At 62.3% G+C, this 23,781-nt stretch overlaps 2 protein-coding genes across 8 annotated transcripts; both read right to left on the bottom strand.

Annotated features, from left to right (window-relative positions):
- Nucleotides 1-198: 198 nt before the first annotated feature.
- Nucleotides 199-3,370, bottom strand: GHDC (GH3 domain containing). The gene is made up of 8 exons (XM_056511849.1): nucleotides 3,067-3,370; nucleotides 2,858-2,988; nucleotides 2,207-2,783; nucleotides 1,768-1,951; nucleotides 1,607-1,678; nucleotides 1,371-1,504; nucleotides 1,154-1,242; nucleotides 199-1,052 (listed from the first exon to the last, which is right to left on the bottom strand). Exons 1-8 carry the CDS (start codon nucleotides 3,290-3,292, stop codon nucleotides 852-854), a joined length of 1,614 nt encoding a protein of 537 aa, XP_056367824.1. The 5' UTR covers nucleotides 3,293-3,370; the 3' UTR covers nucleotides 199-851.
- Nucleotides 3,371-3,745: 375 nt separating this feature from the next.
- LOC130263959 (signal transducer and activator of transcription 5B) lies at nucleotides 3,746-19,011 on the bottom strand. Of its 7 annotated transcripts, none has more exons than XM_056511813.1 (19): nucleotides 18,918-19,011; nucleotides 9,195-9,332; nucleotides 8,942-9,098; nucleotides 8,770-8,859; nucleotides 8,451-8,625; nucleotides 8,246-8,376; nucleotides 7,981-8,132; nucleotides 7,754-7,909; nucleotides 7,494-7,673; nucleotides 7,284-7,371; nucleotides 7,056-7,178; nucleotides 6,817-6,909; nucleotides 6,502-6,708; nucleotides 6,241-6,335; nucleotides 6,044-6,174; nucleotides 5,214-5,384; nucleotides 4,966-5,017; nucleotides 4,644-4,751; nucleotides 3,746-4,576 (listed from the first exon to the last, which is right to left on the bottom strand). In XM_056511813.1, the coding sequence occupies exons 2-19, from the start codon at nucleotides 9,320-9,322 to the stop codon at nucleotides 4,450-4,452; spliced, it is 2,364 nt and encodes a 787-aa protein (XP_056367788.1). In that variant the 5' UTR covers nucleotides 9,323-9,332; nucleotides 18,918-19,011; the 3' UTR covers nucleotides 3,746-4,449. The 7 variants fall into 7 exon arrangements, with proteins under 7 accessions (XP_056367788.1, XP_056367792.1, XP_056367790.1 ...); XM_056511817.1 differs by having other exon boundaries at nucleotides 5,229-5,384; XM_056511815.1 differs by lacking the exon at nucleotides 18,918-19,011 and adding an exon at nucleotides 16,159-16,515.
- Between the last annotated feature and the right edge of the window lie 4,770 nt (nucleotides 19,012-23,781).

The following is a 23,781-nucleotide window of genomic DNA, read 5'->3' as shown; positions in this document are numbered from 1 at the left end:
ATGGTACACATGTGCCTCAAAGGCACAAACAGCCTGGTGCCCCCAGAGCACAGAGGCTGCTCAGCTAGTTAAATATTCATGGCCTCCCCTTCCCCAGGACCCTCGAGAACAGCAGCAACTCCTCAGCCCTCAGAGCAGTCAGATTGCTTGAGCAATCTCTTTAATGAAGATTAAAAATAATAGTCTAAAAAATCAATCCCAGAGTGCAGTCCTTTATTTATTTTTAAAAGATAATCCTCCTTTATTTTGCATTTGGTTTTTAAAACATTAAAAGCAGCCCTCAACTGGAGCTTATTCTCAAACCAGTGGACATGTGCTGAAGCCCAGCTGGGGCTGCTCTGTGGCACCTGCCACCACCAGCCACCTGAGCCCTGCCTGCAGTGTCCCTGCCAGGGGACAAAATGCCACAGGGCCCCAGTGCTCAGTGATGAGCCACGGTTTTTCTGCTTCTCCTGCTTCCACAGAGGTTTCCATTGAGCCCTCTGCCTCAGCCATGGGCTGCAGTGCACAGTGTGTCCCTCGGGAAAGGCACAGGCACCCACTCCACTGTGGCTGCAGGTGCTGCCAAGGCACTGAGTGAGGGGGTCCTGCAGCTGCAGGATCCCAATGCCCTGTGATGCTGCCAAGCTCTTCCTCCATTCCCATGGCAGCACTGAGTGGTGCTCACCAGTGCCTGCTGCCACCATGTATCATGATCAGGCTCACTGTCTCCATTTGCTCCACTCAGCCAAACCCTTGGGGCTGGGCACCCTTGTCCCCACACCCTCCCGCCCTAGGGACATGGGCCCTCCTCAGAGGGAGCACGCCAAGCAAACCCCAGGGTGGAAGGGCTGCGGGACCCCCAGGCTGCCCTAGGAGATGATTGATCCCTGGACGAGCTGCAGCAGCTGCTCTTGGTGCAGGACCCTGGGCATGGGCCTGGGGGAGCCCAGTGCCTCCCGCAGCCGGGTGAAGGTCCCGGGCCTCACCAGGTGCAGGCGCAGGGGCCCAATGCTGCCCTTGAAGCGGAAGGATTTGTAGATGGGGAAATCCTCCTGGAGACACTGGTCCAGCTGTAAAGAGAGGGCAGCTGCCTGTGCTGGTCCCACAGTGCCACACCAGTGTCCTCCAGCCACCCCACACAGAGCCAGAGCAGAGCCCAGGTCCTGCCCACCTTGTAGCGCTGCCCCTCTGACAGGTCCCGCAGGCCCTGCAGCTCCATGAACACCTCGTAGTGGGGGGCACAGGGCCCCGAAAAGTCACCTGGAGCAGTACCATGAGTGTGTTAGAGCTGCCCACAGCCCCCAGCCCTCCGGACACAGCAGGGCTGCAGAGCCCCACGCAGTGCCAGCTACTTTTGGGGGACAACTGGGCAGCTCAGGGGAACTCACCCAGCAGGCTGCTCTCCACACAGGCGTAGTCAATCAGGCGAGCTCCTGGCCATGTCCTCAGGGTGCGGCACAGGCTCTGGCAGAACTGCTCCTCAGGGATGTCCTCCCCTCGCACGCTCAGTGTCTGGCTCTCCCTGCAGTGCAGAGACACAGGATGGGTCACTGGCACCCTCCTGTTAAGACCCTGCCAGTACACGAGCCCAGCTGCCCAAGGTGAGGGACAGCAGTGTCCTCACCTGCGCACAGGTTCCACCACGGGACACTGCTTGTGGAAGCCAGTCACCTTCAGCACCTCCCCAGTACGGCACCTGCCCGGGCAGGGAGAGTGTGAGGGGGAGATGGGTGCATGGGGCTGGGGCAGGCAGTCCCCCAGGACCACACAGCAGGGAGGAGGCACCTGTACTCTCCTGGCTGGGCTGTCACAACCAGCCTGTACTCGCGTCCCTCCCAGAGCTCATCCAGCAGCACCGTCTGTGGCTCCTTGTTGGCCAGGCAGGGCAGGAACTCGCAGAAAGCCCAGTCAGGGCACAGCAGGAATCGGGGCTCTGGCTCCGCTGGCCATAGGTTTACACCAAGCAGGGCTGAGTAGAGGCAGCATGTGCCAATGTGACTCCTCAAACTCCCACATCCTTGCCCATAGAAGTCTCACCCCTCCCCAAGGGGCAGGATTTTGCTGGTGCCAGGACTGAGGTGTTTTCAGGCTGCAGGAAGGGAATGCAGCACAGAGAAGCACCAGCATCTGCTGGGGCAGGGAGATCTGCGCTGCCATATGGCAGCAGCTCCCTGTGGGCACCCAGGGCAGGCCACAGGAACACACCAGCCTGGGGAACACTCACCTCCTGCTGCCTGGTAGAAGGGGCAGTAGAAGGGCAGCCCCTGGCACTCAGCCTGGAGGAGGGAGTTGCAGTAGAGCCGCTCTGAGCCATGCACCATCCTCACCACCACCACCTCCAGCTGCGGCCACAGACGCTGCAGGATGCCCTCGAAGCCACGGGCGCACTCAGCACGGAGCTCGGCTGCCCGGGCAGCATCAGGGGCCAGCAGTGCCTGCAGCTGGCGCTGCACCTCCTCGGGCAGCCCGGGCTGGGGGCTCAGCCTGCCCAGCGCCAGCTCCCGGGCCAGCTGGGGCCATTCAGTGCGCAGGGCCACCAGCGCGTCGTGCAGCTCGGCTGCCAGCCCAGCCTCCAGCACATGCAGCTCACGCTGCCGCAGGGCAAAAAGCAGCTGCAGCCGCAGCGCAGCGGCCCGCGAGGGCACGGTGCCCGCTGCGGCCGGCGTGCAGTACAGGGTGGGCAGCGGCCAGCCCGCCGGGGCGCGGGGACAGCCAGGGGTCCAGTGCAGCAGGGCCGTGCCCCTCCGGGACAGCGCCCGTGGAAAGGCGGTGCCGAGGGCATCCAGGTAGAGCAGGGACCCCTGCGGGGAAGGGGAGGGTCAGGAAGGCAGATCCTGCGCGGATCCGCGCCCGTCGCGCCCGCCGCTCCTCGTACCTGCAGCCGAGGGTCGCAGTCCCAGCAGCCGGGGAGCAGAGCCCAGAGCCACAGCGGGGGAACCGCATCCTCCGGCGCTTCCTCCCGACAGGGCTGCCCCAGGGGATGCCGCTGCTGGAACTCTTCCCAGCCTGCCGGGAGAGGCACAAGCTAAGGACAACCATGGGACCGACCCCTTTCCGCCCCACTTCCCGCAGCCCCGCGCTCACCGCCGGCCGTGCCGGTGCCGGTCCCGGTGCCGGCGCGCAGCAGGCGCCGCAGCCGCCGCTCCTGGTTCAGCCGCACGTCGCTGCTCAGAGCCTCCAGCCGCCGTCGGTACCGGCCCCCGGCGCGGCGCAGCGCCGAACGGACCAGGCGGTGTCGCAGCGCGGGGACAGCCACAGCCACGGCCACGGCCACGGCCGCCACCGCCGCGACCGCCACCGCCGGCAGCATCGCGGAATGCGGACACCGCCCCAGGGCAGGGACCCGGTCCCGGACTCCCCTGGCCCACCCGGCTATTCCGCCTCCGGCAGAAATGACGGAGAATTATCGCGCCCGGCGCCGCCCCCCCTCCCCGCTTTACTTTTATTTTCATTTTCGCCTTTACACAGCACACCCAGAGCCCCCCACTCGGCGAGGAATTCGATCGCAATTGAACCCCGAGTACCAGCGCCCTCTACCCCTCCATCAAGAGCAAGCTGCTTCTTGGGAAAAACAGGGCAATTGATCCAGTTTACCTTGCTTTTTGCCCGGAAAAACGGCCCCAGCCCAGCCCCTGCTGCCCAGGGCAGCCTCCCGCCCTGACAGAGCCCAACGACCCCACCCTCAGCCCCAGCATTCATCTGGAGATAAGGAGATCCCCACACGGACCCTCCTCTGTCCCAAGACACACGTGGCACCCAGAGCTTTTGTGTTACAAAAATATTCCGTGCTTTATTTCTGTGATAGAAAAATAACATGGCCCAGGCGAGGGGAGAGGCAGGGGGCAGAGGGCTTCGCTTCCCCAACCCCCTTGCCCACCCGACTGCCCTCGCTGGGTGCCCTCACACCCTGCTACCCTCCTGCTGCACCGGCTCCAGAGGGGACACCGGGAGCCGGAGGGGCTCCTGCATCCTTGGGGGCAGAGGAGGAGATCAGATCCAGGGACCCTGCTACTGTGGAGCAGAGCACCAGCACACGCTGGGGGAGCCCTGGCAGAACCCCTCCTCTGCCCTCCGCCCTCACGCAGCCCTGGGAACGGAGCCGCGGGGGAGAACGAGAAGGCGACATGTAGATTGTTTAGTGACGACTGCGAAAGCGAACCTGAGGCCGGGCTGGCGGCCCCGCCCCGGCAGCCCCGCGGGGGGACGGGGGCTGCAGGGCCAGCGCTGGCAGAAGCGGAAAGCCGAAGCTGGGCCTCTTAAAAGGAACATACAGGAAAACCATGCGACAAATCCGCTGCTGTTTATACAAGGGCATAAACACCAAAGAGCTGGACGCCAGCCTGTGTTTCGGGGCACAGAGCAAATCCTGGGGGCAGGGCCCACCCGCTGTCCCCTGGCACAGAGACACGAACACAGCACAGTCCCCGCAGCGCCGGGGCCAGGGGCAAGGGAGCAGGCGCCTGCCTGTCACGACTGGGCGTGGGGGATCCACTGACTGTCCACGGGGCGCCGCAGCAGCTCCTCCACGTGCCTTGCCACATCCATCGTGTCTTCCAGGTCAAAATCACCCTCGGGGTCCAGCACAGGGTCGGGGCTGTGGGAGGCAGGCGGTGAGGGGAGGACCAGCTGCAGCAGTGCAGGGATAGGGGTGTGATACTTACTTCTGGGTGTACATGTTGTAATGAGGCTGGGAGCAGACGGCAGGCGAGGGTGCCTGGTCCATGTAGGTGGCCCCTCCAGGGGTAGAATCTCCTGATGCATTGACAAACCTGTGGGGATGGGTCTCATGAGCACTGGCACAGGACAGGATGGGTGCCCCACAGATGAAGTTGCCAAGATGTCTCACAAGGCTCAGCACCAATGTGGCCATTGGTGGTGGATCTGAGCTCCTCAGTGCCCTGTGTTGCTGCCCAACCCAGACAATTCAGCACTGGGAACTCATGGCAACCACTGCCCAGGATCTGCCTTTGAGGTCACACTTACTCTGGCACCACTTGCTTGATCTGTGGCTTCACGTATCCATCCACAGCTTTAGCTAGAGAGAAGGAGGCAGCATTGAGGCCCCAGGCTCCAGCACATGCCACGACCCCGGGCAGTGCTGGGGACTCACGCGTGGCCAGATGCAGAACCCCTGTGGGGCCCATGGTGTGGAGGAATGCTGAGAACACCAGCTCCATCCTGGCTGGATGCACAAAGGAGGGGACACACGTGGGGTGGAGGGACAGCGCTACCTGGCGTGGACTCACAGAGAACCGGCGTGTAGTACTTGGAGAACACCTCGTCCTTGGGCCGGTCGGGGAACACATAGATGAGGTAACTGAGATCCCCGAGGCGGTCAGCCAAGGAGCGGATGGAGAAGTCCCTGGTGGTGAAAGGCATCAGGTTCCAGAACATCCTCTCAGCTGCAAAACAAGTGTGAGGATCATGGTGAGGATCCCAGAGCTTGCAGCAGCTCCTGGCTGTGCTCTGGACATGGGCTGCAAAGTCACATCAAGCAGCAAACAGCACGTCTCATACTGCTCCCTCCCCCAGCAACTACTGAGGATAAAGCACAGGTCGCCAGAAAATGGGATAAGGTGGGAGGCACAGCGAAGCCAAGGCAGGTCTGGCCTCATCCTGACACGTGGGGGGCTGGTTCCCAACCATGGGGCTCTGTGGTGCTTCTCAGCCATGTGACCCTCCAAAGGATGCTCTTGCAAACAGCAACAGACTCCTGCATGGGGTCAGGCCACCCCTGACAATCCCTGCACTGGGGAGCACCACCAAATAACTGGATTTCATACAGACCACATCAGTCCCCAGGCTTGGGTTGGAGGGTTCAGTCTGGTCCCTCCTCCCTGCTACTGCCAGTGTTCAGGCCTGACACAGCAACAGCTGCAGTGAGCAGTGTCACTCCCCATGGACAGCCAATGCATTTTGGGGCTCTGGTGCTCGCCTCTTTCCTGAGGATGGCTCCAGCATGCCCGCTGTGGCAGTGCCAAGTACCCCATGGGCATGAGATGCCCTGGCTGGGGCCAGGGATACTGGGTGCAGGGATGCCAGCACACACACACACACTCACAGGAGTCGAACTTCCAGGCAATGGTGATGCCACCGATCTCCGAGTCGCTGAAGCGCAGAAGGAAGGTCCCGTCGGGCTTGTTGATGAGCAGGTCGTGCGCCTGCTGCTTGTTGACGAAGCCCAGGATGGCCCTAGGCAGAGCAGGGCGTCAGGGCTTGGGGCTCGGGCCAGGCAGCACAGGGCAGGGCGGCTCTTACCCGTCATTCCAGTGCGGCTTCAAATGCTTCTTCAGCACCTCCATGACCCCGTCAAACCACTGCCAGAAGGTGTAATTCCTCCCAGGCAGGTTTTCCTGTTGAAATCCCCAGAAAATGAGCACTCCTGTCAGCAGCCTCTGAGCCTCTGTTGCACAGCACAGACATTGGGTGCAGCAGCAGAGACTCGGGCCCCCAGGTGGGTACACCCACATCCAGCCCCACAAGCACTGGGGGAGCTCTGGACAGAGCCCAGTCACTTACCCGGTTGAACTGGGACCAGGACACTGTGGTGCTGCTGTAATCTTCCAGGTGGGAGCTGGTGCTGTTGAAGAGCTTTTGTGCCAGGAATACCAGGTTCTCCTTGGTCAGCCCACGGCTGCTCTGCACCTCTGCCTTGAACTTCATGTTGAGTGCCTCACAGAGCTGTGGCCACTGCACCTTGTCGGGCACAGCGAAGGGCACGCGGCCCTGGGGGCAGAGAGCATGGTCAGCACCAGCTCTGCCTCACCAGGAGGCTGAGCCCTACTCCCTCACCCCTCAGGGCAGATGGGGCCTGTCCTGCCCCATGGCACTCACGGGCTCAGCAAAAGCATTGTCCCAAAGCACAGTGGCCGTGGCATTGTTGTCCTGGCTCCCATGCACAATCACCACCACAGGCAAGGACAGCGTCTGCCGAGAGGAAGGAGACCGGAATGGGCTGTGGGGCAAGGGAGCATCACCCATGGGCATCCATGCAGCCCCAACCCAGCCCCACTCCTGTGGGCATAGTGCCCATGGCTTGCCTAGGGCCAGCAGAAGGCACATAGTGGCTTTACCTTCACCTGGAAGACCAGCTCATTCCCACCGACACTGAACTGTGACTCAAAGAGGATGGTGAACTTTTCCTCTGTCACTGACTCAGCCCCACGGCGATCCGAGCGCTTGATCCGCTTCAGGGACTGCAGGGACACGAGGGGTGAGTGCGGAGGAATAGATGGGGACACTGGTGTGAACACAGAGGGACACGAGGGGACAGGACAGGACAGGGAACCAGGGGCACTCACCATGTTGCGGAAGTGGGCGCTGAGTGTCCCAGTGGCCTGGTGATACTCCATCACACAGCAGTTGTTGAGAATCTCCCCGCTGCTCTCACTGCCATGGGAATGCACAGAGTCAGGAGACCACCAGGACTGGGAGCTGTGCAAAGTGCAGCCCTTCTCCCCCCACCACTGCCTCAGCAGCCCCAGCCACACAGCCCCAGCCCCCAGCATTACTTGCGGGTGCTCTCATTCTTCAGCAGAGCCTTGGCTTGTTGTTCACTGATGATGGTGGCCTTCACTTGGGGGGGGTTCATGTGCACATTCAGCTTCCCCCCAACCAGGAGCCGCACGGTGGCTGCAAACTTGGTCTGTGTCTTCAGCACTTGGGGGGGCTGCTTCTCGATGATGAAGGTGCTGGGGGGTAGGAGGATCAGGGGGGCTGGGAAGGTGGCAGGGCCAACCTGGCCCCCCACCCATCTGAGCCCAACTTGTACCTGGTGACCAGGGCAGAGATGATGTCGGTGATGGTGCCGTTCAGCTCTGACAGCATCTCCTCCACGGGGCCTGGGATTGGCAGCTGCTGGCACAGGTGCTCGGCACGGCGGATCTGCTGCCGGTTCTGCCAGATGATCTCTGCCAGCTTCTCACACCTGGGGAGGGCAGGGCTCAGCACACACTGGGGCTCAGCAGCCTGCCCCATCCCACCCCACCAACCACTCACCAGGTCTGCAGCACATCCAGGGTGCCCTCGGGTGGGCCCCCATTCCCTGCCAGCTGCTGCCGACGCTTCCACTGGATCAGCTCATCATCCAGGATGGTTGTTTGCTGCTTGCGCAGCAGCTGCAGCGTCTTCTGGTGCTTCTCAGCCAGGTCCTGCGAGGTGGGACAGCATCAGGGGTGCAGGGACAGTGTCACAGGGCACCACAGGGACAGTGTCACAGGGCACCACAGGGACAGCACCACGGGGATCCAGGGGCACCACTCACCACGCGGTACTGCTGTAGTGTCTGCGCCTCGCGGTGCAGCCAGGCCTCCAGCGATGCCTTCTTCTGCTGCAGCGTCGTCTCCCGTGACATGCGCTCCTGGGGACCCAGCTGGGAGAGCTGGGAGAACTGGGCTGGGGGACAGGGCACGGTGTTAGGGCTCCCTGTGCCAGCACCCCAGGCCCATGGCCCTCGGCCCCCCACCCACCTTGGAGTCGCATGTTCTCCTGGTACTGGATGATGAAGTATTCCTGTGTCTGCTGCAGCTTTTTGAGCTCATTCTCCGAGTCCTGTGTGATGAGCCGCAGCTCCTCGAAGGTCTGGTTGATCTGCAGGTGCTTCTGGGACATGGCGTCCACCAGGGAGCCGGATGGGGAAGGGCTCTGCACAGGGCACAGGGTGTGCTCAGCACAGCAAGGGGACCCTCCCCACTCCCTGCCTCAGGGCTGCTCCCATTGCCATGGGAAAGAGCCCCTGAGCATCCCCCCAACCCTGCAGAACCCTCTCCCCTCCCAGCCCGCACTCACATTGTTGGCCTCCCGCACCAGCCGCTGCTCGTGGTACAGGATGTGCCGGATGCAGCGCACCAGCTCCATGGGGCATCGGTCGTACGTGTTCTGTGGGGAGAGCACTGCCTGAGCCAGGCACGGGGCAGGGACCCCCCTGGCCTTGCAGCCCTGCCCACAGCCCCCCACTCGCCTGCAGCTGCGTGGCGTAGTGCCCCAGCTTGATCTTCAGCAGGAAGCCGTCCTCACCCACTTGGTGGTCTGCCTTCTTCTGCAGCTCCTGGATCAGCCCCTCCAGGAGCTGTGTTGCCTTCACATTCTCCTGAGGGTTGTCGAGGTCAATGGAGTCCCTGTGTGGAGAGCAGAGCGGTGTCAGGGCAGCCTGGCAGCACCCAGCTGTACCCCTGCCAAACCCAGCACCCCCAGGAAGGGAAGCCCTGCCCTACCATGCCTGGCTCTCGATCCACTGCGACAGGTAGTGCCGCACCTCGATGGGGAAGTGCTGCCCGTAGAGCGCCTGCATCTGCCGCAGGGCTTCTCCCTGGAGCTGCTGGGCCTGGATCCACACCGCCATGGTTCAGCACCTGTGGGAGACGCGCTGTCAGGGCACCAGTGGGACACAGGCAGGCACTATGCCCCAAGGGGTCTGGCCCTGGCTGCCCCCACACCCTCTGCAGGAGTGTCCCGAGCCCCTGGTGCTGCCAGCGCTGTCTCCAGCTGCTGAAAGAAAGGGCATGCGGGGGCAGGGGACCCTGGCTCTGAGTCACCCCCTTTTTTCTAGGAACAGCCCTGGGGGTGCCCAGGGCCAGGGATGTGCCTCTGCACGGCCTCTCCACATGGTTCTCATTTCCCCTCGCTGCACCACGGGATCGCAGCCATCGCTGGCCACGCAAATGAGGAAACAGGCCAGGGGGAGGAAGGGTTGGCCAGAAATCCAGGGTGACGCAGAGCAGAGGCCCCCCCTGCGCTCACCCCGCTCCTGCCCACACCCTGGCAGCGCCAGCAGGCAGGAGCAGTCCCAGCCCCAGCAGCCCACGTGGCACCACAGTCCCTGACAAGTCCCCAGTGCCAGGGCCACTCTGTGCCTCGACCTGGTGGAGACACATGGACCTCCCCAAAGCAGTTTTGGGGCAGCTCTGGCTTCATGCAGGGATTCCATCCACCACACAGCCTTGGCTCTTCCAGGGGCAGGCAGGGATGAGATGGTGGTGACAGCACCTCTACTATAATCCAGTGTGTCCCCTGGGCCACCTGTGGCTCCAGGGGTCTGGAGACAACCTGAAGTTGAGTGAGGGTGATATGATGGAGGGTGACATAGGAGAGCCTGGGTGGTTCAAGGGCCCCCTTGAGTGAGGAGGCAGCACTGAACAGCATTTGGATACACTCACACCCAAACCACCTGGGAATTGGCACCACACAGAGGGGCCAGGCAGGGGCACAAGGCCTTGGACATGTCCCAGGGCTGGGTGATCAGGCCAGGACCTGATCACTGGCTGGTGACAAGCAGAGGGACTGAGCCAGGGAGGGCTGTGCTTCCCCCTGTCCCCGAAGCGTTTTGCTTGGTCTCAGAAATACCCAGTGGCCCTCAGGGCTCCAAAAGAGCTGTGCTGTCATATGGTCAGGGGACACATGCTGGGGGACAGGGGCAGCAGGTCCGAGCAGAGCAGCCACAGCCAGAGCCCCCAAGCCAGGCACACCCGCCCCTGAACAGGAAGAGGAACAATAACCCAGAGCTGGCTAAAAATGAATTTTTCCCCTATAAAAAGGGAGGAACATTTCCACATTCACAGAAATCAGCAAGCTGGAAATGCTGCTGGCAAGGAGGGGCCTGGGGAGGCAGAACAAGGGCAGCAAGGAGGAAAGGGAAGGTGGGATGGCCGACAGCAGGACGTGCTGCTGTTGGAAATTGTGGACGCTTGATAAGGGGCAGAGCCAAGAACAGCCGTGCCAGTGGCACTGCACCACACAGTGACCGAAGTCCCCAGTACTGTGGGGACATCTGCACGGACACAGAGCAAACAGACACTGCCCTGCCTGTTGATAAAATGGTGATCTCTTCCCATCTCACAGTGACAAAACACTTCCTACTCCACTCCAGCATGTTGTTAAGCAACGAGTCTCTGGCTGCTCTGTGGTGAGCTGGCAGGCACTGCATTTGGTCAGTGCCAGCCTGGGAGCAGGAGCACCAGTGTCACATCTGCCTCTACAAGGGGCTGTGCAGTGACTGATAGCGGCAGAGCTCACCTGGTGAGTGCCCCAAAACACTATTTGCACCAGGCTTGAGCACAATCTCCACAGACATTGTCAATGCAGCAGGACATGCAATTTCTTCTGGGGGAATTTTAGTTTTGTCTGTGTCTCACCTGTGGAAAAACCAAACCTCCCCATGGGCTGCAGGGTAGCCTGACCATCCCAGCACAAGCAACCAGTGCTCCCTCCCATGGGCAGACCTTTGGCCCTGAGACTCAGCATTGCAGTTGCTGCAGCAACTGTTTCAGCATAAGCTGCAGCACCACTGGAGCTGCCACTGCCAGCCTTTCCAGGTAGCCCTGCCTCCTGCACCTGGCTGCTGCTGGCAGCCACTGCCCTGGTTTGCACCATGCCTTTCACTGTCCAGAATCACACCCCTTGCTGGCACCACCAGCTGCCCCAGGGATGGGAGCCCAGGGATGGATTCACCCCTATGCCCAGGGGTGTGACATTCAGCCACCCCAGTGCCAGCCCCACCAGGGCCACTGCAGCCTCAAGCACGGCCATGGGTCAGCCATGCACGGCAGCCACCGGCCCCATGCGCACTCCAACAACTGCAACAGGCAGATAATTGTAGTGGTTTAGGCTACTTTGCATTTACTCGCTGGCAGCGAGCTGGAACCCACCCGTCACTGCAGCTCGGTTAACCAGCAGCACTCAACAAGCCACAGCGATGCTCTCACCAGACTTAGTGCCTGTGAAGCAGCACAGGCAGCAGCTACTGGGGTATGACCACTGCTGAGGACAGACCCCAGAGCTGTGGGGAGGGACCCCAAAGGCACAGCGACCAAGCAGAGAGAGGGAGATGTCAGCAGTCATCATTTCTGCCTCTTACAGCCTCACTGCCCGTTGCTGATGGGGAAGCACTGCCAAACCCAATGCAAAACAGGAGAAACCCACTCAGAAAGGGCACTCAGAAGGCCAGAGGCAGCAGCGAGGAGAGGGGGAGATGGCGAAGGTGGCAGCTGTGCTGAGGCTGTGGCAACAAGGGACTGACGTGACCACACTGGGGAAGGGTCGCAGACACAGTGTCAGTAGGCACCAGCAAGCCCCAAACTGCAGGAGAGCCAGAGCACATCCGCGGGCAGACAAAAGGAGGGAAATGCCTCAAAGGGCAAGGCTGGCAACAGCAGCTTCCCACGTGCCACGGGCAAAACCCAAACACAACCAGCAGCTACCCCGGAGGCCAGAGCACGCTCTGCACGGGATGCTCCCTGCAATCTGCTCCCTGCACAGAGCCAGCCCCACACCTCCCCGTGAGCAGGACGCCCCGACACAGCCCCGACAGCAGCCTCTCGCCCAGACCCACGCCGCGAAGGGGCAAAGGGAGCACAGCAAAGGGCTGTGTGTGTAACCCCCCGCCCCGTCCCTCGCCCCCCGCGCTGCCCTTGCCCGGTGCCGGCGCAGCCCGGCGCTCTCCGGAGCGCTTTTCCCGGGGCGGGGGCGCGGCGCTCCGGCCCAGGGCCCTGCGCCCGCCGCAGATAAACACGGACACGTGGTTTCCCGGCACCTCCGGGAACCCGCGATCGCTTCCAGGTCAGAGCCGGCCTCGCTCGTGGCCGCAGGGCCGGACCCTGTACCCTCCGGTGCTGCCCCGGCCAGCGCTGCCCCTGCCCCCGGCACGCCCGGCGGGAAGGGTCCCGCAGCCCTCCAAGGTGGGCAAAGTCCCTCCAGGGCAAGATCAGCCCCCAGACGGGCCCCGGGCACGGTGGAGGTGACAGCCGGGAGCTCCGGTTACCCGAGCACTGACCCACCCCGGCGGCCTCCTGTCCGCACCAGCTCAGCGCAGGGCCCCGCCGGAGCCTGGCGGGGAGCGCCCCGCACCGCACTCACCGAGCCCTGCCCCGCACCGCACTCACCGAGCCCTGCCCCGCACCGCACTCACCGAGCCCTGCCCCGCACCGCGCTCACCGAGCCCTGCCCCGCACCGCACTCACCGAGCCCTGCCCCGCACCGCACTCACCCCGCTCTGCCCCGCACCGCACTCACCGAGCCCTGCCCCGCACCGCACTCACCCCGCTCTGCCCCGCACCGCGCTCACCGAGCCCTGCCCCGCACCGCACTCACCGAGCCCTGCCCCGCACCGCACTCACCGAGCCCTGCCCCGCACCGCGCTCACCGAGCCCTGCCCCGCACCGCACTCACCGAGCCCTGCCCCGCACCGCGCTCACCGAGCCCTGCCCCGCACCGCACTCACCGAGCCCTGCCCCGCACCGCTCCGCACTCACCGAGCCCTGCCCCGCACCGCACTCACCGAGCTCTGCCCCGCACCGCGCTCACCGAGCCCTGCCCCGCACCGCACTCACCCCGCTCTGCCCCGCTCCGCTCTGGCTCCGGCCCCAGCTCTGGGCGGGCACAGCCGGCACGGCCGGGCTCCCGGGCCGCCGCTTGCTGGCTGCGCGCTACAGGAAGGAGCAGAGAGCAGCTATTTCCTTCCAAAATGTCAGGTGCCTGCGCGGGACAGCCTGCCCCTGCCAGGGCGGCCGGCACGCTCTGCCCTCGGCCCCTCGCCGATCCCGGTGCCAGAGCAGGCACAGCCTCTGTCCTCAGCGGGTCAGTGGCGCTGAGCCCCCGCGGCTGGCTGACAGCCAGGGATGGGACCCCAGGCACGGACCCATGCAGGAGCTGGGCATGGGGGGAGATGGGAGCCGCTCACCTGCACCCCCAGCTTCACTGACAGAGACTGCGGTGGGAACAGCTGGTGAGCAGCCCCCAGCCCTGCTCAGAGCTGTGGCACCGGCACACTGAGGGGCTGGCACAGAGGACAAGGGCTGCTGGTGTGTTTTACACCGACCTGTGGTTTCCAGCTCTGGCTGGGAGGCGGCAGCGCCCACCGGCACAGGAGCGAGCTCCTTCTAGAAGCTCCGCGCTTTGATGGGGTTTGTCTCCCACAGAAAGTGGCAGCAACTGATGGCTTCGCCCTGGTGGCACAGGGGAGGAGGCAGCCGAACCACTCAGCCCACACTGGAAACATCTGGGGCCAGGTACCACGACACTCATGAAAGAGGCGTGGCTGGCTCTTGTAAATCAAACGTGCCCCCCAAGAGCAGAGGCGACAGAGCCCACAGCCGGTAGGCAGAGCTGGAACTAGCAGCACCAGGACTGTCCAGGTGTCCTAGCAAGTCTGGGAGCCAAAAGCAGAGAATTCACACCCTTACAGGAACAAGGAAACCACATGCATGACCAGAGCAGACACCAGCCCCACACAGGCAGAGATGCCCCAGCTGGGGACTGGTGCCAGGGGCTGCTGACAGCTCATCTCATGCCATGGGCCAGGCTCTCTGCTTGCCAGCACTTGCCACCCTTGGGAAAGCTTTTTTCTCCTCACTTCAGATTTCTTCCAATCAGAGAGGCGCAGAAACCTGCGTCAAACCAAAACCACCAAAATACCCAGCAAAATCCCTTGAATCCAATGGCTGGAACCTCGAGAAAACCTCAGTGCACCAAGAGCAACTCAGGGGCAGCCACAGCTACATACAGGCACTGCCCTGGCACCAGTGGGATTCCTTCAAACACTGAGCATGCAGCAGGACCAGCTCTGGGGGGCAGGACACATGGTGCAGCCCCATCAGCAGAGTCCAGAGCCCAACCAGCCCCATGGGCACGAGCCCAGTGTGGCTCCTGCAGGATATCCACCGTGGGGAGCCCAGTCCCTGCCAGCACTGATGCTGCCCCCACCAGAAACCCCCAGACAGGATTAGAGAGGCTGGGCAGAGCTTTAATTATTCCTGGCTCCCTGCAGCCAAGCAGCTGAATTAACTAGCTTTGGAGCTGGCACAGCAGGGAGTTGCCAGCTCAGGGTTCTGGAGCTTCCCCTGGCTTGGTGGGGGAATCCCAGGGCAGGCACAAAGCCACTGACCACTTGCAGCATCCCATCTTAGGCAGACTCTGGTCCTTGCCCGGGCAGAGATGTGCAGCGGCCCCATGCCAGGACTCTCAAGGAAGGGATTTTCCCTCCTTGCTAATAATGACCAGCCCCAAGTCCCTGTAACACCACGCTGAGTGCACAGCCCTGGGGTCCCACAGGTTCTGTGCCAGCCTCCTGCACCAAGGCCAAATCCATCACAGCCCCTGGCTCGGTGCTAATCCCTGCTCAGACCTGCGCCAGCCCAGGAGGGACAGGCTGGGAGAAGGACCTGGGGATTAAGCTCATTTCAGCATCGAATTAGTCCCGATTGGGGTCTGGAGACACAATTTCATTTTCTCTGCCATGCTCCAGTGAGCGCACACAATGGCACTAATCCAGCCACAGCCAGACTGGATTTGCTGGGCAGGACTGGGTGGGCTGGGGAAGATATGGGTGCATCCATCCCCTCAAATCAATGCCATGCTCCAGCTCTCCTTGGAGCGGGGACACAGTGCAGGAGCCTCCTCACCCCTGGCATGGCTGTCCTGCAGGACCAGTCCAGCTGGCACAGCACAGGCTTTTGGATGTCTGGTGAGCAGGGAGAGCCAGAGGGACACCAAAGCAGCTCCTGCATCCCCCCCTGCATGCCAGAGTTCATCCTCAGCAGCTCCACACACTGAGATGCTCTTGCACCAAGTCAGCAGAACAGGATGGAGAGAAGTAAAGCCTTGCTTTTGGAAGAGGGGACACACAGACACCCAGGGATGCTGGCAGGAGGGGGCACTAGTCAGACAGAATAAAACAACCAAAACACCAGTGGTTTGTGCAACAAATTTCTCAGTCAAAAAGCATGTGTCCAGGTGGGTTTTGGCTTTCCTGGCCCTGGGACGGGCTTTCCAGCCCCTGAAGCAGTAGCAAAGCCCCTGCACCTGAGCTGCACTGTAAGCCTCACCACTGCATCTCCACGAGCAGGGCCAGAGAAGCTGCACCCCTGGGCCCACAGCCCAAAAGCAGCAGGGTTGGGTGTTCACATTGGGGAGGACAAAGATCATTTTACAGAGGTTCCAGCTGGTGCAAAGGCTCAGAACTGCCAGCAAGAGCAGCCTCTTCCTCTGCTAAAGGTTTTGCATGGCCACTGAGTGACAGGGATGAGAGGCCAGACAGAATGAAAACCCCACACGACGCTGCTCTGGCTCTTTGAGGCAATGGCTCTCCAGCACCAGCCTTTTCCCCTGTTCCCTCCCCAGCAGAGCTGTGCTATAAACCAGCTCACAACACAAAGATACACTGAAAGTGGAGATTGCAAAACTCACCAGTGGCTGTTTGAACCAGGAATGGGTTGTGACTGTGCTGTGGTTCGGCTATGCCGCTGTGGCAGTCCCAGCCCGGTGGCACATCACTCCTGATACAGTGGGAAGCAGGACCCAGCACTCAGGGAAGCACTGGGCATGAAGCAGCTGTGACTAGCCCGTGTTCCTGGCCCCTCTGGTGCAGGCAGATGGGTGGATTCTGCTTTATCAGCAAGTCAGCTCAGCCCTATCGGCCAGGAAGCCGTGTTCACAGTGTGCCTCCCCCTCGACGTTTCCCAACGCGGCGGGAGCAGCGGCGTGCAGCAGCCTACCTTTTATCAGCCAGCAGATGTTGCTAGAACTGTTGCTGCATGTGAAATTCAGGCATGCCCAGCACCACTTGGATCCCTGCACCAGCCATGCGGTGCCAGGGTAAACACCCCCGCCCCCTTCCTCCCGGGATCAAAACACTTGGGGGTTGCAAAATAGACACCCCATGAAAGGAAAGGCACGCCACAGAAACATTACAGCTGTCGAGGCTACTTCTCCTGGAGCGTGCTGGAGCCCCGGAGCCAGCACAGCCTCCCAGGCTGGAGCTGCCTGCATGGCCACAGAGCTGAGTCCTGACCTGTCCTGGCAAGGTGGGGACCCTAACACTAGCCATGCCCTGGCCCCCCTGCAGTGGGGGCAGTGCTCACACTGTGTGGGACCATAGCTGGGCAGGCAGAGGGATGCAGCCTCCAGCACAATATCCAGGAGATGCCAATGGCAGGGAGGTCCCATTCACTCTGCCTGCCATCCCACTGTGCCTGGGCTCCCACTGGCTCCCCAGGGCTGCCGTGAAGCCTGTCAAGTGCAGCCTAGCTTACAGTCATTCCTTGCAAACTAGAAAGTAATTTCCCAGCTGATGGGGCCGCTTCACCGTACTCGGCCCAACAGAGTCGCCACTCACCGCCCACGACACAGAGGAGTGCAGGGAGCAGGGATTTTTTGCAAGCAGGGTATCTGAGTTTTGCTATCACTCGAGAGAGAGCTGGGAAACCCCATGGCAGAGCCTTCACAGACACTTTGGAGTCAGCACTTCCCCTGCAGCAGGAGGGGAAGGTCCCTCCAGAGGCTCTGTGCTAAGCATCCCCAACTGCAGCTCCCTGTATGGTGAGAGCATCCCTAATCCTGCCCCAAAGCATTGGCCTTGGCACAAGCCAGGTGCAGCAGACCTGCTCTAGTGGCTCTAGTGACAGCTGTAGGGGCCCAGCATTGCCAAAGCAGGGCACTGTCAAAGTGCCACAAAACACAGAGTGGGTGACAGCCACCCGTCACACCCTGCTCCCAGCCCAGCTCTTCCACGTCCCGGCACACAGGCTATTGGCACCTCTCACCCCATAGCAGAGCTCCTCCTCCTCCTCATGCTGCACCCACTGCACAGCAGGGCACAGCACAGCCCCCTCCAGCCCCAGGGATGAGCAGGAACAGTGTCCATCCTCACATCCAGCACCTTGGAATCACATCAGGTCAGGCTGCAATCCTCATGGCTTTAGGAGCATAATGACCTGGGCCAGGAGTCAGGACCCAGAGGGGAGAGCTCCCACCGTGGAGGGCTGGTTCCTGGTGCCCATGGCAGTGGTCAGGCTCTGTGGAGCAGCTCATTGTGCCCGCACTAATGAGGCACATGCCACTGCTGGGGCTCACACTGCTCTGGGCGCAGGCACAAGCACTGCAGGCAGCCAGCACAGTGAGCCAGCCCACAGCCAGGAATGTCCTGCTCTAACCAAGCACGGCACACCACAGGGACATCGTGTGCCGTGGCCCTGCTATGGGCAAACCACGCGGAGCTACCGCGAGCCCAGCCCTGTCTCCCCTCCACAACGCGCCCCAGACGCTGTCATCAAACTGCTGCAGGTCACCGCCTGTCCCCGGCCCTGTGCCACGGGGCGCCGAGAATGGAACCAGCCAACAGCCCCGGCCCACCGGTGGTGTCACCGCTCAGCAGTGCCGGGGCGAGCGGAGCACCGGAGCCCCGGAGCCGCTGGGCAGGAGCTGGCCGGGGCCGGCCTGGCACGAGCCCGGGGCTGGCCGGGCACCGAGCCCTGACAGCTCCGTAACCCGCCGGACAGGTGGCCGCGGCTCCCGCGGGCTCGCAGTCCCCGGCCGCGCCCGAGCTGGGTGAAAGGCCACCGGGCACTGCGCTCCCGGCGGTGCCGCCGCTGCCGCCGGGGAACGATCGCACCCACCCCGCGGCGCGGAGCCGCCTGTCCCACCGCCAGCCCCGGCGCTCGCACTCCCGCCATCCCGGTTCGGGACCCTCCCGGCACGGCACCGGACGCCGCGCTCTGTCCTGGATCCTCCCCTCGGCCGGGACCGGCGCTCGGAGCCGCCGTTCCGGCGGGGCCCGCGTGCGAAACCGGCCCCGCTCGGGCGGGCGAGCAGCGCCCCCGCCCCGGGATGCGCCGCGACACCAGCACGGGCCGGGACGGACCCGCCGCCCCCTCCGAGTGGCCCCACTCGTCGCCTCCGCCCGCCCAGGGGCCCGCGGGCCCAGCCGGGTCCCCGCCGAGCCCCGCGCCCGGCCCAGCTGTGCCCGCCCGGGGTTACGAAACACCCACGGCGCAGACTGGACCGGACCGGACCCGACCGGACCACCCCGAGCCCCAGCCCCGGCCCCGCTGCACCCCGCCCGGCCCTGCTGCGGAAGGCGGACGGAGTCCGGGCCCGCTCGGCTCGGTCCGGTCCGGTCCGGTCCGGTCCGGTCCCGGCGGCGATGGCGGCTCCGCGCCCGCGCCTACCTGCGGCCGCGGCGGCGGCTGCGGCTCCGCTGCTCCCGCGGCTCCCGGCGGCTCCCGGCGCTCGGCTCCGCCGCTGCTCTGCCCCCGCCGCGCCCCGGCCCGGCCCGCGCGGCCCCGCCCCCGCACGGCTCCGCCCCCGCTGCCCCCGCCGGCACCGGGAACGGCACCGGGGAACGGGAGCGGTACCAGCCGCTGGGCAGCAGCACCGGTAATGGCATCGAGTGACGGCGCTGGGCATCGGGCACCCGGTAACAGAACCGGTACCGGGCACGGGATAATGGCATCGGGCAGTGGCACTGGATGAGGGTACCAAGCACCAGCACAGGTTAACGCCACTGCTACCAGCACCAGGTAACGGCACGGGGTGTCATGAGTGAGTAGTGGCACTAGCATCAGGTTCGGGCAGAATCCAGCACCAGTAGCTCTGGCAGGACACAAAGCAGCACCAGAATTTGGCAGTAAGTATCGGGGAAGCCCAAAGCACACCAAGCCTTGGTTCTGGGAGCAGGAATGACCAAATCAGTACTAGGTGGCCACAGACATAGCTGCAGGGCTGCCTTGTGCTGACACTGGGCCCTCTGCATGAAGAAACTGTGGCTGCACCGTGCTCACTCCTACCGCAGGCCTGGCCTGACAATTTGCAGCCACGTGCATGGCCAAGGTCATGCCACAGCCTCAGGCACCTGCTGGGACAAGACACTGCATCCCCTTCTTCCAAGCTGCCACTTCCCCTGCAAGCTGTGAGAAGATCCAAGGCACTGCCAGCTCCTCTGCTGTTGCTCAAACAGGGAAAGTTGATAGCAGCCGTAAGAGAACCATCCTGAGGAGCTCTTGCACAGCTGCCACCCACAGCAGACTCCTCCTGGCAGCACTGGCACCCCGGGGCATGAGGTACCCGGGTGATGGGCACCCCGGGGTGCGGCTGCTGTGCGGTGATGGGCAGAGGCGGCGGCAGGAAGCAATACTGGGTGTGCTCGTTCTGCCCCAGCGCTTGCACCCGCCGCATGGGATCTCCCGGGCTTTCACTTTCGTTACCAGCTCATCTTCTGGAGCCTGAAAAAACTCCAGAGGGAAATTCAGCAAACGCAGGTCCCTCTCCTGCTCTGCGCTGGGAGAAGGTGACCCTGGTGGGAATCCAGGAAGGAGGGGCTCGTCTCTCCTTGTGCCAGCGCTGGAACAGGATCGCTCTCAGACAGTTGATGCATCAGCAATTGCAAATTTGCATTCAGCAATTGCAAATCACTTGGCCACTGTATCAGAGCACAGCCCCAAGTTCCCACCTCTCTACTGCTTTTATCTATTGCTCTTATACTGAAGTTCTCTGGCTCCAGCTCAGGCTCCTCACTGCCTCATCCAGCTCCACGCTTGCAAGAGATAAATACCTGTGGGCTGGGCAGGCACCAGCCCAGCACCTACTCCATGCAAACACCAGCCACAAAACGGTGCTTTCCAACTTTCCAGCCCCACTCTGTGCCTGGAGCAGCCCTGGTGAATGACTGAATGAGCGACTCCAGCCCGAACAGCCTCCAGCTCCCACCAAATGTTTTGCTGCCTGCGCTCACCCGTTCGGGAGAATCTCACGCACAGAGGCTGACACATCGCTGCTGAGCCACTGCCAGCAGAGCCTGGCTGCAGTTCCCAGTGCTCCTGGGGCACTCCAGACCTCACAGAGAGGTGAGCTGGGACCCCAGCAAGCAGGGACAGGAGCCCAACGTGAAGCCAACAGCTCCCACACTGTCTGTATTCAGTGAGACAAAAGAAAAGGAACAGAGAATGCAGCGCAGGGCCCTGGTGCCTGCCCACCCTGCTTGGCTGGGATGCTCTTGCTCTGCTGAGTTGCATCACGCAGACACGCAGCTTTCACAATCCCTGGCCCACATAACCCATTGGCACAGTCAGCCAGGCGGGCACTGGCTGCTCAGGCCAGAGAATCAAGGTCACACACAATGTCTGTGGCTGCTGGGGCTCTCTCTGGGCACCACAGATCCAGGGGTATCTGCAGGATCCTGGGGATGCAGTGCTTCCTGTGCCAGAGACCTGCACAGCCACATGTCTTGGGAGAGCTGGAAGATACACACAAAACACCCTCTGTTCCCTCTCACTTTCCTCCTTTCTCCCTTCCCTTTCTGGTATGAAAGGGGTAAAAGGAAAAATAAATTAGTGATGGGAAAGAAAAGTGGAGAGTGCTCCATGCTGAAAGGGTAAATGAAATCCAATAAAATTCAATCACAATTTGTTTTCACCAGGTCCCAAGGAAAACTCTGAGCTGGCTGGTGAGGATGTTACCAGGAGAAATTCTTCCTTTCCAGAGGAAAAGAACAGAGGAAGAGTGACTGCAGCAGTGACCCATGGAGAGGCTGCCCCTGAAACTGCCCAGCTCCACCCCAGCGATTCCCCGGAGCAGCCCTAGCTCTGTCCCGGCTCTCTTTGGTCCTCAGAAATTCTCGTGAAGCCGCTGGGAAGGTGAGCGCTACCCAGGCTGAGCCGCAGCCGGACGCACGGTCACCTCGCATGAGCTCAGCAGGATGCCGAATGACGCCGCGCATTCCGGGGACAGAGGGAGCCTGGAGCTTCGTAATGGATTTCCGAGAAAATTGCCTCTGTGTTTGGAGCTGGAGCGCAAAGAGTGCAGGCGGAACAGCCTTCCTCTCTAAGTGGCATATCAAGGGTCTTAATTATTTCTCAGGAGTGGAAACATTTATTTAGGCGGCTCTGGAGAGGTCCTGACGCTTTTGGCTACTGCCCTCCGGGCACATCTTGTATGTGAGGCTACTCTGCAATCCTCCCTGCTGCTCCCGGGATGTGCAGGGTGCTGGGCTTGGGCAAAGCACAAACACCCAACCACGTCACCTGCGGGCAGGACACAGCCTCGGCTCCATTCCCTCCTGCTTACTGGGAAGCAGGACGTCTCGTGGGGGAGCCCAGCCCCATCCCATCCCTGCTTTGTGTCCCACACACTCCCAGGTCTGTGCTGAGACCACAAAACCCTGTTGTGATAATCCAGCCCAGCTAATGTGAAACAGATGAATCCCCATATTAGTCACAGATCCACGCTTTCCCACAAAGGTCCCACTGGAGAGCCAGTCTGGATGGGCCCTGTGGGGTTCCAGCCCTGGTGCTGGTGCAAGAGGCAGCCTGTGAAGAGTGAGGCCAGCAGCTGAGGGGACAGGGCAGCAGCACAGACCCTGCCAGGACTGGCCAGCCCCCGACTTGGAGCGTGGGCAGGGGGAAGTGGGGGCACCAGAGAAGCTTGTCACTGGCACAGGCTCAGCCTGCTGGTGCCTAGTGCCAGTAGAAGGGGATGATCTGCTCCAGCAAAAAGCGGAAATGACATTTTGTCCAAGGGGGAATTTCCACAGGAAACCTCTGCTTCCAGCCACTCGGACATGGCTGGGAACAGCTCAGCAAACGCTTGGCCTCAGCAGCCACGCAGTGCCATTGCTTGGGCAAAGACTCTGCTTCCTCCATAGTTCCTCCAGCTAGGAAAGAACATCCAGTTTCTGCTACTGAAACACCTACTGGGTCTGCAGAGGGCACCAGATCCCCCTCATCAGCTTAGTGAGTATCTCTGCACCTGAGGGGGCACGGGGGGCCCTGCAGCACCCACAGCCCAGCTGGGCCCAAGGACACAATCATCTCATACCCACCCCAGTGCCAGGGCTGGCTGGGGGCACCAGGAGCACATGGACCGGGGCTGCACTTGGCCCCCAAGCCCTGTTGGTGCATCCTGACATCCCTGCACATCCCCATGCAGCCCTGCCCTCTCCCTGCATCCCTGCTCTCCCTTGCAGAGCTCAGGTTGCCACAGTAACCGCTCAGTCCCAGCAGCTCCTGCTACAAACTGTGCTGACACAGGTCAGCCCAGTCCAGAGCTGCACCTTCACCCCTGTCGGGGTGAGCAGAGCCCTCGCTGCTGCTGCCCCCACAGCCCAGCACTGCATCCTGAGCCAGGATGGGACACCTGTAGGGAAGCAGGCAGGTTGTGTCCTTCTGGAATGGCAGGGAGGTGGTGTTTTTGGAGATCACACTGTGCTGGAGCTCTGTGTCTGACCTCTGCCACATGTGGCAGTGGAAGCCACCAATGCTTGGCTCTGCTGTGCTGTGTATTAATCTGAGTGTGATGCAATATTTGACTGTTGTGTTCTGAGCACTGGAAGCAGGAATTGGGATGGCTCTTGGCTTGGGCAGCAGGGGCATGTGCTCTGCAGCTCAGCATGTGTTGCTGGGGGAAGATCCTACCCAGATCCTACCCAGCACCTGGGAGGGCAGAAGAGACCCTCAGGCCAGTCCTTGGGCAGGTGGCAGCTGAGTCCTGGGGGTCTCTGCCTCCCAGCCCTCACTGCAGCCCTGCTCATGCAGTTGCTTGGCCCTGGGGATGGGGCTGGAGCCACAGATATGATGTGACCTCTCTAATCCCAAGGAAATGTCAGTATTGCACAGCTCACACACCCCAGGTGCCAGTGGGACCCCACACAAGTGCCTGCTCTGGCCTGTCCCAGTGCAGGGCTGCCCTGGCAGGTGGCTGCCCATCCCCACGGGGCCGCCCTGCGCCCGTCACGCAAGTGCCCGCAGCCCAAGCGGATTATCTGCATTTGGAAACCCCTAATCCGTTTGCACGCTTGGCTCAGACACCGTCCCCACTCCTCCCCACTGTGCTGTGGCCCTGGGCAAGGAGCAAAGCCACCCCGTGACCTCCTTTTGGAGCCACAAACAACCTCGTGCCCCAGCACAGGCAGAAAGCAAGGGCTGCAGCCCCGTGGGGCAGACTGGGGCAGGGGAGGGGGACAGGATGTTGGCAAGTGGCCCTTGCCCCAGTTCCTGCTGGTGCTGCAGTGGTTTCATCAGCCCAGCCCAGGGACCTTCC

Source organism: Oenanthe melanoleuca, chromosome 27 (assembly GCF_029582105.1).
Source record: "Oenanthe melanoleuca isolate GR-GAL-2019-014 chromosome 27, OMel1.0, whole genome shotgun sequence".
Lineage (NCBI taxonomy): Eukaryota > Metazoa > Chordata > Aves > Passeriformes > Muscicapidae > Oenanthe > Oenanthe melanoleuca.
Note: the sequence above shows the minus strand (reverse complement) of the source record. Positions and strands in the feature narration are given on the sequence as shown.

What these genes read in the sequence shown, in the direction of transcription:
- GHDC (XM_056511849.1), bottom strand. Translation starts at nt 3,292, where the DNA reads ATGCTGCCGGCGGTGGCGGTCGCGGCGGTGGCGGCCGTGGCCGTGGCC. An exon ending in CGGCACCGGCACGGCCGGCG is followed by an intron (nt 2,989 to 3,066) that starts GTGAGCGCGGGG and finishes CTCTCCCGGCAG; the next exon opens with GCTGGGAAGAGTTCCAGCAG. An exon ending in GCCCAGCCAGGAGAGTACAG is followed by an intron (nt 1,679 to 1,767) that starts GTGCCTCCTCCC and finishes CTGCCCGGGCAG; the next exon opens with GTGCCGTACTGGGGAGGTGC.
- LOC130263959 (XM_056511813.1), bottom strand. Translation starts at nt 9,322, where the DNA reads ATGGCGGTGTGGATCCAGGCCCAGCAGCTCCAGGGAGAAGCCCTGCGG. An exon ending in AAGCCGCACTGGAATGACGG is followed by an intron (nt 6,175 to 6,240) that starts GTAAGAGCCGCC and finishes TGCTCTGCCTAG; the next exon opens with GGCCATCCTGGGCTTCGTCA. An exon ending in ATCAAGCAAGTGGTGCCAGA is followed by an intron (nt 4,752 to 4,965) that starts GTAAGTGTGACC and finishes CCATCCCCACAG; the next exon opens with GTTTGTCAATGCATCAGGAG.